The sequence below is a fragment of the Dipteris shenzhenensis genome, chromosome 2 (assembly GCF_047967505.1).
Source record: "Dipteris shenzhenensis isolate YYH24624 ecotype China chromosome 2, Dip_SZ_1.0, whole genome shotgun sequence".
Lineage (NCBI taxonomy): Eukaryota > Viridiplantae > Streptophyta > Polypodiopsida > Gleicheniales > Dipteridaceae > Dipteris > Dipteris shenzhenensis.
The window spans coordinates 31,050,797-31,063,322 of record NC_141597.1 but is presented as its reverse complement, the minus strand read 5'-3'; the positions used below and the strand labels follow the sequence as shown (position 1 = coordinate 31,063,322).

Here is a 12,526-nt window from a genome sequence, read left to right as displayed (position 1 = left end):
TACATGAGAGTGGTGGATCTGTAAGTATCTTAGTGCTTGGATAACTAGCATCATCAAGAGGAAGGAAATGCTCTTTGTATAAAACAATCTAATTGCATGTGGGTGATAGGGGGATGTCTATATCCTATGGATGTTAACCTACCCCGTAGGTCATCACAAATGATCTTATGGATCTCCTGCTATGTCAAGCGTTAGTGAGTTTGGTATGGTGGTAGGTTGCCAGGAGACATACCCTACAATACAAACCATCTAGATACTTGTGTGTACCGCCACCTCTAATTTACCTTGGTTGCTCACTATACAGCTAACTAAAGGGCAAAATCTATTCACCTACATTTATCCAACCAAATTGTGTGACATTGTCTAGGTAGGTGATAATGTCAAATGATGTATCTGTGGGTAGGGGTCTCGTTGCAAATTGGACTAGAAAATATCATGTGGTGTGGACCTCTTTGCCCAAATCATAAGAGATAATATTATCACCTGTAGTATATGAAATCATATCCACTCATCTTCCCAGAGAGAGAGAAAGAAAAGAGAGAGAGAGAGAGAGAGAGAGAGAGAGAGAGAGAGAGAGAGAGAGAGAGAGAGCTAGGAGCACACACTCAAGTGACTCATTGTACACTTGTATTAGTTGAAAAGAATGAATATTACACCTTTTCCCAATCTTTTTAGTTTAGTATTAAAGATAGAGTCAGACCCTATTGCCTTTTTGCCACACTTTGACTGTTAGAGAAACACATATGATGTTCCTCAACAAAGGTATCTACTTTTGGAACATCTTACACTATACCGTGGAACTATGAATAGGCTTTACTTGGAATGGGATGAGAGATAAGGTGCACCTTCAGTACAACTACATGAGAACTATTTCATTTTTGTTTGAGAAAGTGTATGAGGATGCTGGTCCATAAATCTCTAAATAGCATACGATTGCTACAAGATCTTCACTGTTGCCAAATATACAACAAGGAGTAAAGAAGGTAATGGAAAAGTATGACCTCGTGCATGCATACTTCTTAGACTCCTCCAATTTTTAAAATGTGGATGGAACATGCTATGTATAATATAAGGGGTGGGTGTAATTGTGAGAAGTTTTAACCTCTTACCCCAAAATTTATCGCAAGAATGGCTACCAATTCTAGTAGTGAGTACAATTGTAGCATGTATATACTTATACATTGCACCATGTACAATCAACCTCTAGTGAACTAAGAAATTGATGTACTTGTATAAAAATAACAAGTTATTGAATATTTAAAGATTTATACATTGCAGCATGTATAGATTTATACATTGCACACGTACAATCAACCTCTAGTGAACTGACAAATTGATGTAATTGTATGCAAGTAACAAGTGGATATGTTTTAAATTTAATCTATAATAATCGTGACGAGTTTGTTCCTTAAAGTAATTGATGTTTTTTTGGTGTCTTGGTGCTAGTAAGCTAGGGTTAAGCCTGGGCCACTTTTTCCTCACTAGGGGGTTTGTGTGTGGGTGTGAGTGTGTACTTAAGAGTGTACTTTATGTATGCTTGCTCTCATTCCAAGATAGTTGAATACACTCATCTTGCACAGTCACATCCCCAAGTACTTGCAATTGGCCCCGTTTCCTTACATGGATTTGTTAGTAATATTCTTTGAGGCCTTTCTTTTGCATTACTTTTGTAATTATAGGCTAGTGAAACGAGTTGGTATAATGAACCTTGTGGGGTTAGTTCCATTTTTTGTTGGTACAATGGCTAGCAATAATATGATTGGGATGCTTGTTTTAGAGGGTACATTGGATGGCACCAACTATCTATTATCATGTTCACTCTGTGGCCACGAGGTTCAAAAGTGCAGTCTAGAGCAAAGAAGATGAGATCATTGTGTATAGAGTAGTGATAAAGCTCCGCTTGTAATTTCTTGAGTGTGAAAGATGATATGATGAATCTAAAAGGATGAGGATAGCCAAAATCCAATCATACTTGCAAAATCAAGATCTAGAGACAGTAAGACTAAAACTAGAGAGTGAAAGACTAAAAGCCTACACTTTTTGAGGTTCCCCCACTTTGTGGAGGGACTCAAAAGGTCCCCCCGAGAACAAAGTGGGGGGACCTTTTGAGTCTCTACACAAAGTGGGGGAACCTCATGAGTCCCTCTACAAAATGGGAGGACCTCAAAAAGTATAGGCTTTTAGTATTTCTCTCTCTAGTTTTAGTCTTTCACTTTATATAGAGACTCAAGAGGTCCCCCCACTTTTCCCTTTTGAGTCTCTACACAAAGTCAGGGAATCTCATGAGTCCCTCCACAAAGTGGGGAGACCTCAAAAAATGGTAGGCTTTTAGTCTTTCTCTCTCTGGTTTTAGTATCTCTCTCTCTAGATCTTGATTTGCAAGTATGATTGGATCTTTTCTAGAGAGGATTTTGGCTAGCCTCATACTTTTAGATTAATCATACTATCTTTTAGGATCAAGATATTACAAGTGGAGGTTTGCCACTACTCTACACACACAATGATCTCATCTTTATTGCTCTAGAGTGCACTTCTGACCCTTATTGTCACAAAGTGAACAACAATTCATTGATGCTCACTATTCTCAAAGAATTGCCAAACACTCACTTACCATAGTTTTGCATCTACCATCTGCTCACGATGGAGGGTAATCCTAATGCCCTCATATTTGATGAGCTAGTTTTCGTGCTCTTATAGAAGGAAATCAAGACAATGTTGCATGTTGGGATCAAGCTTTTTTTGCTGCCAATCAGAGAGGCAGGGGAAAAGCCTCATCAAATGGGGGCAACAAGCTCAAGGGTGATTAGCCCTTTCTTCTAGTAAGGATGCCAAGAAATTATGATATAAGTTTGGTCGCCAGATTAATGAGTGTAGAAAGAGAAGAAGAGGGATGTTGGCATGGTTGTGACAAATATAATAGCATCTAATGGAGAAGAGAATGAGTCAGCTAATTATGCCTTAATTGTGCAATGCACTTACAATCCTTCTATTTGTAATGTATGCCTTTCAATGTTAGATGCACATGTTTAGTATTTCAATAGTGGTGCTATCAAGCACATCAATTGTTAGCATGATTTGTTTTCTTCTCTTGGTTCTTCTCCTCAAGGAGATGTCATTATCTGTGCAAACAATTCCTCTTATCCTATGACAGGAGTTGATAAGGATGAGCTCACTATTGCAACAACTGCTGGGACAATTACACTCTGAGATGTTCTTGTCATGCATGAATAAAGAAGAACCTATCCTTAGTTTTAGCAACTATTGCTAGGATAGGTTTAGTGATGAAATTTATAGATGACAAATGCACGCTTCATGTAGTGATGGTGATACCATCATTGCCTTGGCTGCATCATGCCAATCCCCTTTATGCTTGCCAAAGAGACTAGCATGTGATGCATGCCCAATTACTACCACACATGTTGTGATAGATGCAGAGCTATGGAATGCTCACTTTGGTTACTTGAAATTTGGTAGGTTGCTATGTCTAAAAAGGAACAATAGTTGCCACAACTTGAGATCCCCCATTAGGGCAAGGGGTGCATTTGGGCAAAATACATGGGCACATTTTGAGGAGAATGAGCAATGGATGTCTGCCATGCAAGATGAGTATGAAGAATGATACGATTGGTTTGCCTTATGGCAAGAAGGGTATTGGTTGGGTATACAAGCTCAAGAGGAAGGCTAATGGTAGTGTTAACTGCTATAATTGCAAAGCATTATGCTCAGTATAAAGGTATTGATTTTGATGAGACTGTTGCACCCCCATCTCGTATAATAAATACACGTAAAAGGTTTGGCAAGCCTACAATGTAATGCTTTATGTGGCCAAAAAGTCCCTACCCTCGATTGTTGCCAACAACCGATCTAGAAGGTTGGAATATTATACTACTATCAGCAATCATGCACTTGATAGCACACCATGGATGGGAGTATGTTTGTGCACCTCAATCTCATGGTTTTGTGTTTAAAGGGCAAGAAGCCAAAGTTTATAGACTCAAAGAAAACTTTGTATAACATGCTTCTAGAGCCTCATATAAAAAAATACATACTTTATTGCACATGGTTTCTACAACAGTCCAACTAAGAGTACCCTCTATGTCGAAAAGGCAAAACATGATTGGGGGTATCATAGTTCATCAGGCTCATGCATAGCCCAAGAATTAGGCATTGATAGGCTCTAAAGAGGATATTCCATTATTTGTAAGAGACTTATCACCTTGGATTGTTTTCTTGATGAATCATGCATATCATGGCTTAGTAAAAAGCAACCTGCAAGTAGCCACCTCCAATTGTGAGGCTGAGTGCAGGACAACTTTCAATAATTGAGTGTTTGGCTCAAAAACTTTATGTTCTGATTTGGGTATGGGACAACCATCCACCGCTCCTATTTTCATTGAGAAATAGAGCAGATTGCTAATTGCGCGGAATGCAATGTTTCATGCTCACACTAAGCACATTGAGGTGCACTATCACTATGTCAAGGAGTGACTCTTTGCACGAGAGATCATCATAGTCTATGTTATGTGTATGGTTCCATAACCATACCTTTACACCGAGTTATGCACTTAAGTTGCTCCTACATGCAGAAATTTATATGCAAATCGTGACTATGGATCAAGGTTACTACAACGTGAGTTGCTAGTATGGAGACCATGTGTAACTAGTATAGGCATCTGTATGTGCAATGGGAACGTTGCTATAAGATGCCACGATGGGTACTTGTCGTAAAAAAATATTTTACATACTCTACATAGATAAAAGAATGAAAAGAGTGATACATAAGTTTTACTCCATCACATTGCATAAGTCAGGCATCCAGATTAGGACGTCGTGAGAGGTTAGTTTTACCCTACTCATGAGCGATGCTCCAATAATAATCTTAGTACGAGAGGAACCGTTGATTCACATAATTGATCATTGCGCTTGGTTGAAAAGCCAGTAGCGCAAAACTACCATGTGTAGGATTATGATTGAATGCTTCTAAGTTAAAATTCATGCTAGATGCGACGCTCTCTACCTCCCCGGTTGCTACTCGATTCATAGTAGGGACACTTGTGCGTCTCCAAGAGCATGTGTCGAGAGCCTCCCTTGAGATGACCGAAGGAGTCGCCTCGTGGACTCTGAATGGCAATTCTAGACGATCGAGGAGATGAATCCTTTGCAGACGACTTAAATATGTGGCCAAGTATTATAATGGCAAAGCCTTGCTGCTACGATCCATTGAGATTCAACCTGCCGCACTCCACAACTCCCCCGTGGCCCATCTCCTCGTGTCTCTCTCTCGAGTGGGATTTTCTGCTTCCCTACCTCCCTTGTGCGCACGTGCACCTCCCAACCCTCTGCCTGCACACCCTAACCCCCCTTGAGTGCACCCTTGTCCCCTCGAATGTATGCATAATCCCCATTCCCCCTTGCATGCGCCCGCACCCGCGCACCTCCCTTCTCGCGCATGCGCACACACACCACCTTCCCCCGCATCTCCCTTGCCCTTGCATGCATGGGCACAACCCACCCCCCAACCTTGCACCTCGTCCTAGATGGAAAAAAATTAAAGACAAACACATTTTACCTTATCGTTGGGGATTAGCTTCCTTTTTTTCAATCCCATGAAATGAAACTCCAAAGTCCATTCACAAGATTTTGTTGGCCTATGTTGCACTCCATGTTTTGACATTGTCTCATGTGTAGTCTCATCTCCTTTTTGTTGAGTGTGATCATCTTTTTCAATTATAGGTGCCATTAAAATCTATATCTAAATGATTGTAGTTGTCCTCATTTTGTTTGAGTTGCGATTACTTTAGGTGCAATCTTTTCCCTTTTTCATTTTTTCACATGACATGGAAGCAATTTTCGAAGTAAATAACTTTTCAATACATATTGTTGTATGTTTTGTGGTGATGTAGGAATGATTGAAATGGCTCACATGTGTTGATACCACCCCCCCCCCCCCCTTCATTCACGATGCAGACATCATCCTTTTAGGAGAAACTTGGGAAAGTGAAACATGCACGATCCCAGAGATACCGGGATATGTGGTGCACTCAATATACCAACGGCAAGTGGGGAAAAGAGGGCAAGGAGGTGTTGCATGCATGATAAAGGAACACGTGACAGAAAAAGTTAGCCTTCATAAAGTGGACAAATACAAAAGATACATGTGGCTGAAAATAGAACTTGGCAAATGCCCTGTCTTTCTTGCAGGTTGCTACATACCTCACCATGAGTCACCCTTTTACAGTAGACACGGAGTGGACCCTAGGGCTGCGTTTGAAGCACACTGTCTTGATGTGGCTGAACTCAGAGAAAAGGGCCGAGTCATAGTGATGGGAGACCTTAACGCAAGAATTGGTTAACGTTACCTTGCAGCAGTATTTGTACAAGCATGATGTACAATGCCCATACTTAGTTGCCGTTGAGTTCTCTAGAACAAAATTCTCACTCTTCAATGGAGTAACGTTACAACTACAGCTCTTTTGACACAGCATAAAACGAGGCCATCTGACTTGAGAAAATGCTTGCCCTTACACTTTTGCAGAACATGCCCAAAATTGAAGGAATGAATCATGCTTTAGATAACAAACTGCAAGGGATTCCTTTTAAATAGTTAGGTCGAGTACTGCCTCATGGCTTCTTCAACAAGCTCAATACAACGATAGAGGACGCCTTCCAAGTTAGCCAAAGAAAGCAGCATGTACAATTTTGATTCAGAATCATCACCACTTAAATTTTGCCTTAGGCCTTCAACTACAGCTCGGAGAGGCAAAAACCAGTTGGAGTATGCTTCTTGGAGCTTTGATTTAAATGAAACTCCGGTGTAGTTGGTTTTTCCTGTAACCAAAGACACAGGTTATATTGAAAACAGCTGTTACTGGAAATTTATGAAAAATGCATCTTCTGCATCCCATTGCTTTCTTTCCTAGATAACTGAGATGGAGATGGTCCCAAAAGCATATAACAATGCAGTGGAAATTACGTTCACCTGAGTAATATATAAGTACCTGTGGTTTCTCTGATTAAAAGAAAGCGATAACAGTTGAGTACAGCTACAATCTGCAGAAGATGAAGGAATGGTGATCCCAGAAAAACCTACTTTAGGAGAAGGTGCATTAAAGCATGCTCAGAAAAATTGGATCATTGATGCATGAAATCCCAAGAAACACGAGGGCAGGCTAAGGTAAGAACAGTACCGCATCGATCTGGTCTGGAAGGTCAGGAGGCCCCCCAGCAGGAGGTCGAAGAACATATTCAATGAGCTCAATTACTTCCGGACTTGCAAAAGCCGACTGTGAACTGGGATCGTTTCCACTTCCTCCAGCTTCCAAGGCAGCTTCTTTCCTTGAATTTATAGCCTTACCAGCCTCCTCTTTAACTATACCAAACAGAAGAGAGACCTAAAAAGAAGCAACCCTAGTGACAATGTAAATCACTCTCACTTGTCGACAGAAGGAAAAGCAAGTTCTCTGTGAACATTTAGAACTAGCATAAAGCAGAAAACCCAGCCCTACCAGCATGTTTTAGCTTTCATACCCTATCAAAACCACAAAAGCTATCAAAAACATGTTTTAAAAAAAGCACTCCTTTAATTACGATCCCTTCCGCTAAAGGACTGGAAGTTAAGACAGTAAGAATTCCAAGCATGCTGTAGAAAGAAACACAGGCTTGCTTTCAAACCAAGGGCCAAATTCCTGGCTTTATAAAGAGTGATATACTAAATTCTCTTTTAACAATCGTTGATTAAAGACAGGCCCTTGGTTAACAAACTTTTAAGACAAGAAGTTTATATGGGGGAATTTGGAAATCACGCTATATGACACCTTTTGACTTCTCTAAATACAGTAGGTTATAGGTTGCTGAGCTACAACTGCATAACAGCATAACTCCAAAACCTACAACAGGATAGTTACACATCGAACAAAAATAGGCCACTATAAGGTGTTCATGGAAAGTCCTACTTGCAAGTTTTGTGGGTTGAAAATTAGCTCTTGCAATATATATATCACGGTGGTTTTTTCTGATGCTCATGATGGTCATATCAATGTAGTTCAAATCATGATTTTAGTAGAGATCAGGCTAGAAATGTACATAAAGTTCGTGCAATGATGTTCCATGATTTATGGTCTCGTACCTCCACTGTTTTTTCCCTTTGATATAAAGGAAAAGAAATGGTGAGGAAGGGCGGGAAGGACTAACCAGAGGCATCCAATTCCCTAGAAATATTAATTGTATGCTCAACTCCGAACAATTTGCTCATGCTTCTCATGTGGTGGACCCATACACTTATCCATAACATTGTTTATGTGAGTCATTTGATGAAGTCTAGGATCTAGGAGCATTGAGGTCACAATCTGGTGCACGTGCCATTTGGTGGCATAGTCCATGGTGACTAAAATGTACCTTGTTTTGTGCTGGTTGGGTAACAATAAGGCAATTTGCTTGGCCAATTGTCTCTTTTGCAATACTTATCCCCACCTAGGATTCAATAGCCTTCAGCAAGAGGAGCACTTAGTTTTGGAGAGGATTCTTGTCCCAAATTGCTTCCCAAAAGTTGTATTGTCTTATAGCAACTCTAGTTCAATTCTAGTTGTTAATCGCTTGGTTGCAATTGTTGGTGTGATTATTTCTTCATGACACAAGGATTCAAATCTCCAATTATCTTTTGTGATGGATTTGGGTGATCCATCAATGCGACAAGCTCGGGCTATTCTCGCGTTTGCTTGGGTGTAGCCAATCGTAGAACTATTTTCAGCTTGCATATAGAGATCCAACACTGTGGATTTTGATACCCAATGGAATGCTCAACCCTACCATGGACTTAATTATTATTTGCAATGTAACCCCAGCATGAACATTCTATGATCCATGTGTGTGCTTCATGTATTCTCATGAGGTACATGGCATAGCCCACAAAGGAGTGTTGGTTTGCCCAGAGAAGGGACTGAACATAAGATATAGGCACATTCACATGTGTTTTTCTCATAGTCTTGAGATCTAAAGATATATGCCTGTCCTGATGTCTAGCTTTGGCAACGAGCTTTTACTTTATCCATAGCACTTTTTATGGATAAAATGGCACATAAGCCACTTACCATCATGTTATGCATTTAGATTATGGTTTCGCTTTCCTACAATTGGAGAAAGCTCAAAGCACTAGCCTTGCTCATTAATCTCGATTTTCTCCGTTTGAACATGTACATCTCTCAAAATTTCACTTTTCACTTTTAATCATTTGCAATGTTCTCCATCTGTTGTTGAATTTCATGTGCATGTCCATACATGGGTGCCTGGCATACACATAAGCGCACGTGCATATGTCGTTGCTTGACATCCATCTACTTAGATGCAACCAATGTTACATACAACATTAAAAAGCCAAAGAATATTTCATGAAATACCAAATTATATAAGGTTCACAAATAATATCCAGATCTGCTCATGGTGCACACAAAGCATGTTTACGAACCCACCATTGATGGATGCTTGCAATTCATAATAAGAACTTTCAAGAGAGTGTATCTTTCTGAGGGCGGGAGGACTTGTGTGATAATCTGCATTCATCCAGATAAAAAATGCATTACCATTGTATGTTTCCATACGATCTTGGAAAGGAGGCAATATATAAATTGTTATTTAAGCATGGTAAACAAAGTGTATAAGCCATTATGGTAAAATGTTACTTTCCTTCCTTTCATATTTCAATCTTGTTACTCGAAAGCTTAAGAGTAAGACTTTTGGGACAGTGGCTCGCTTATATGAATATCTACAATACAAAAGAATACGATCAGCATACAGATTGCTTCCCTACTTGATAGGCATCATGGTACTAAGTTATGCAATGAGCGAGTATGAAAGATATTACGAGAGAGCAAGGCAGTGCATTGGTCCAACTGGACTCTTCTAGGAAGTTTTTCTTGTATATTTCTCATACAACGAATACTTGGGAAGCCATCTACATGAGGCACTGCTTGGAGATATTTCCAAGATATGTTTAGAGAGATTTGAACATGGCCTACTGTTGGCCACACCTGAACTTAAATCAGAACTAAGAAACCAGTCAAACCAGTCCCTGCAAACGAGCTGGGCGAACTGATGAGTCCTCAACTTATGAGGCTCTTCTCTTCATAATAAAAAATCCAAAAACCAATCTTTTGGACAATTGATTCATTACTAAGTGATGGGGTGCAGAGTCTAATGAGACAAAGTTCTTTTGAAAATGTACCTTTTCAATTAACCATTAAAACAAACAGTCCATCTCTCTGCTGCAAGTGGCTATCCTTATTTTAGAGCATGCTTTGACAAAGAATGAGACCTTTTATTGTGATTCCAAACAAAATAAAAAAGGTGTAAAACACAACAAGAGTGGATAGGTGAAAAACCTCGCCGCTTGGGGAAAAAGGAAGGAAGTGGGAAGATGGAACAAGCATGGAAACAAAGGCTTTCTACAGCACAGTGCTTGAGATCGAGATCGATTGATCCAGCTCAAGATTGAATTGAGTATAGAGTGGTTCCTGCTGCTGCCCTGCCATGGTTGCAGAGGCACCTTTCCAGCCAATCGATCCCATCCTGCTCACCTCTGCCTCTATAGAAAACTAACCTCTGATCGTCGCACAAAGTCAATGGATTCCTGAAATTCCTAGGTTGCCTGTCTCACCTCCCCAAAGTCTGCCTAATCTCTGGAGCAAAATAGTAAGGAGAGATCATAAGCATCGAAATGATAAGACTTCGCTGAGACATGTGGAAGATTGCTGAACTGCTGGAATTGGTGATTGTAAACAAGCAAGATTGTCACAAGTTCGCCCCCATTTGGAGCTGCTATTCGCCGCCATTTGCAGCAGCATTGGCTGGCTGATTTGCAGCTCCACAGCCCGGCATGTTACTGTTGGAGTAGCCCTTGTAGCAGTTGCCCGTCACTGTTTCTATTCTTGAATATGGGCTAGCCACCTTGGTGTACCCCCTTGTGGCTTGGATGACAAAGGACTGAAACGTCTCCTTGTGGCACGTGGATTTGTGGCTTGCTAATTCCATAAGCAATGTTGGGATACTGTGAGCCTTGGACATAAGTAGGACTTCAGACTCCTCTCCCATATCCCGCCAGCCCTTTTTGGGAGTGGGAGAGGGCTTGGAACTGCTATGGGGTAAGGGTGTAGGACACCTTGTACCCGGTGCCCTCCTTTAGACAAGTGGTGTCTTCTGCAAGTTCCTTCATGGTATCAGAACCAGCGATGACCACAGACTTGAAGTGTCGCGATTCGTGTCAAATTATTAAGTGTGACTCTGTCTTCGGGGGGGTCCAGCCCGACAATTGTCCTCGGCCCTAGTGTATCTGTAGAGAGAGGGAGAGCATTTCAGAGTGTTTTTGCTGTAATTTATGAGCTGTCGTAAGATTGCACCAGCAGGAAGGTTGAAAACCAGCGGGACGATTACAAGAGTCTTTTGCATGTTCCTTCATTTGTTGCCCACAACTTGCTGCACTTCGTTTCCATTCTGTGGCTCAACTATAACCTGCCACAAAATATAAAGCTATAATTTTGCTTGTGGACATGAATTATATTTAGGTGGTAAATGATTCGTTTGATGCAAGTAGATTATTGCTGGTTGATAGATAAATTATTTTTGCAAGTGCACTATGTATAAAAGCCAATTTGGGACATTTTTTTCATGTGAGGTAAACAATAATCCGTATCCTTGAAGCAATTTTAAGGAGATTGCTGCATCAGCAAGGTGAAATGGATTCATTTTATCTTCACCCGTAGTTGTTGTGAATGGAAGCTCCCAATGCCTTTGGTTGGGCAGCTTCGATAGTCCCCGGCAGTAACAGATGATCCAGCACAACACCAGCCAAGTTCTTGAACCTTTGCTTTGTCTTTGATATGCGCTTTGAGGCTTCGTTGTCGGCATGCCAATCATCTCCTCTTTTAGTCATTGCAAGTGATGAGCACTTCTCAGTCGTGAGCACTTCTCTGTGATGACATTGGCAGCTTCTAATTTGGTCCTTCCCTCGACTTGTCATCTTCTTTCTTTTTATGATCCGCCTTCTTCTTTAGGTACTCTTTTTCTTTGAATCTCCTGACTTGTCTTCTTTGGAGTCTCCATTGGATTGGGACTTACCCTTGGTTTTTCCCTACATGAGAAAGGCATTGTCATTGGATCCGTCAAACTTCCTCTCCCGAGCTTCTTTCTGTAGCTCTTCAAATGTAATCGGTGCCGACCGTTGACACTATAATCATGGTTGTTATGAAACCTTTGTAGCTCTTGGGGAGCATGACAAGCAATAGCCTGGCTATTGTTGACCAATTGTAGAGTGTTGATCCCTTACTACATTCATCTTAGTGATGTAATAATGTATCTAAGTCCTCATCCAACTGTCCCACTATTTTTTCAACTGGCTGCTCCAAACTCAAGGTCTACCATGAACTGGAAATGCCCGAAGACCAAAATAAAAGGGACAACCTGTAGTAAGGTATTTGACAAACCAAAAGAGCAGTCGACTTACACCTGCTGCCCCACTATTTTTTATATTGGCAGAGAT

The 12,526-nt window shown here is 40.7% G+C and overlaps 1 protein-coding gene across 2 annotated transcripts in view; it reads right to left on the bottom strand.

The window, feature by feature from the left end:
* Nucleotides 1-6,165: 6,165 nt before the first annotated feature.
* Nucleotides 6,166-12,526, bottom strand: part of ALF4 (aberrant root formation protein) — a 29,283-nt gene continuing 22,922 nt past the window's right edge. For both annotated transcript variants that reach the window (XM_087394928.1, XM_087394935.1), the window contains exons 10-13: nucleotides 9,465-9,545; nucleotides 7,188-7,391; nucleotides 6,999-7,050; nucleotides 6,166-6,828 (exon numbers count right to left, since the gene is read on the bottom strand). In XM_087394928.1, coding sequence (XP_087251054.1) covers nucleotides 6,605-6,828; nucleotides 6,999-7,050; nucleotides 7,188-7,391; nucleotides 9,465-9,545 — 561 coding nt within the window. In that variant the 3' untranslated portion in view covers nucleotides 6,166-6,604. The remainder of the gene's footprint in view (nucleotides 6,829-6,998; nucleotides 7,051-7,187; nucleotides 7,392-9,464; nucleotides 9,546-12,526) is intronic.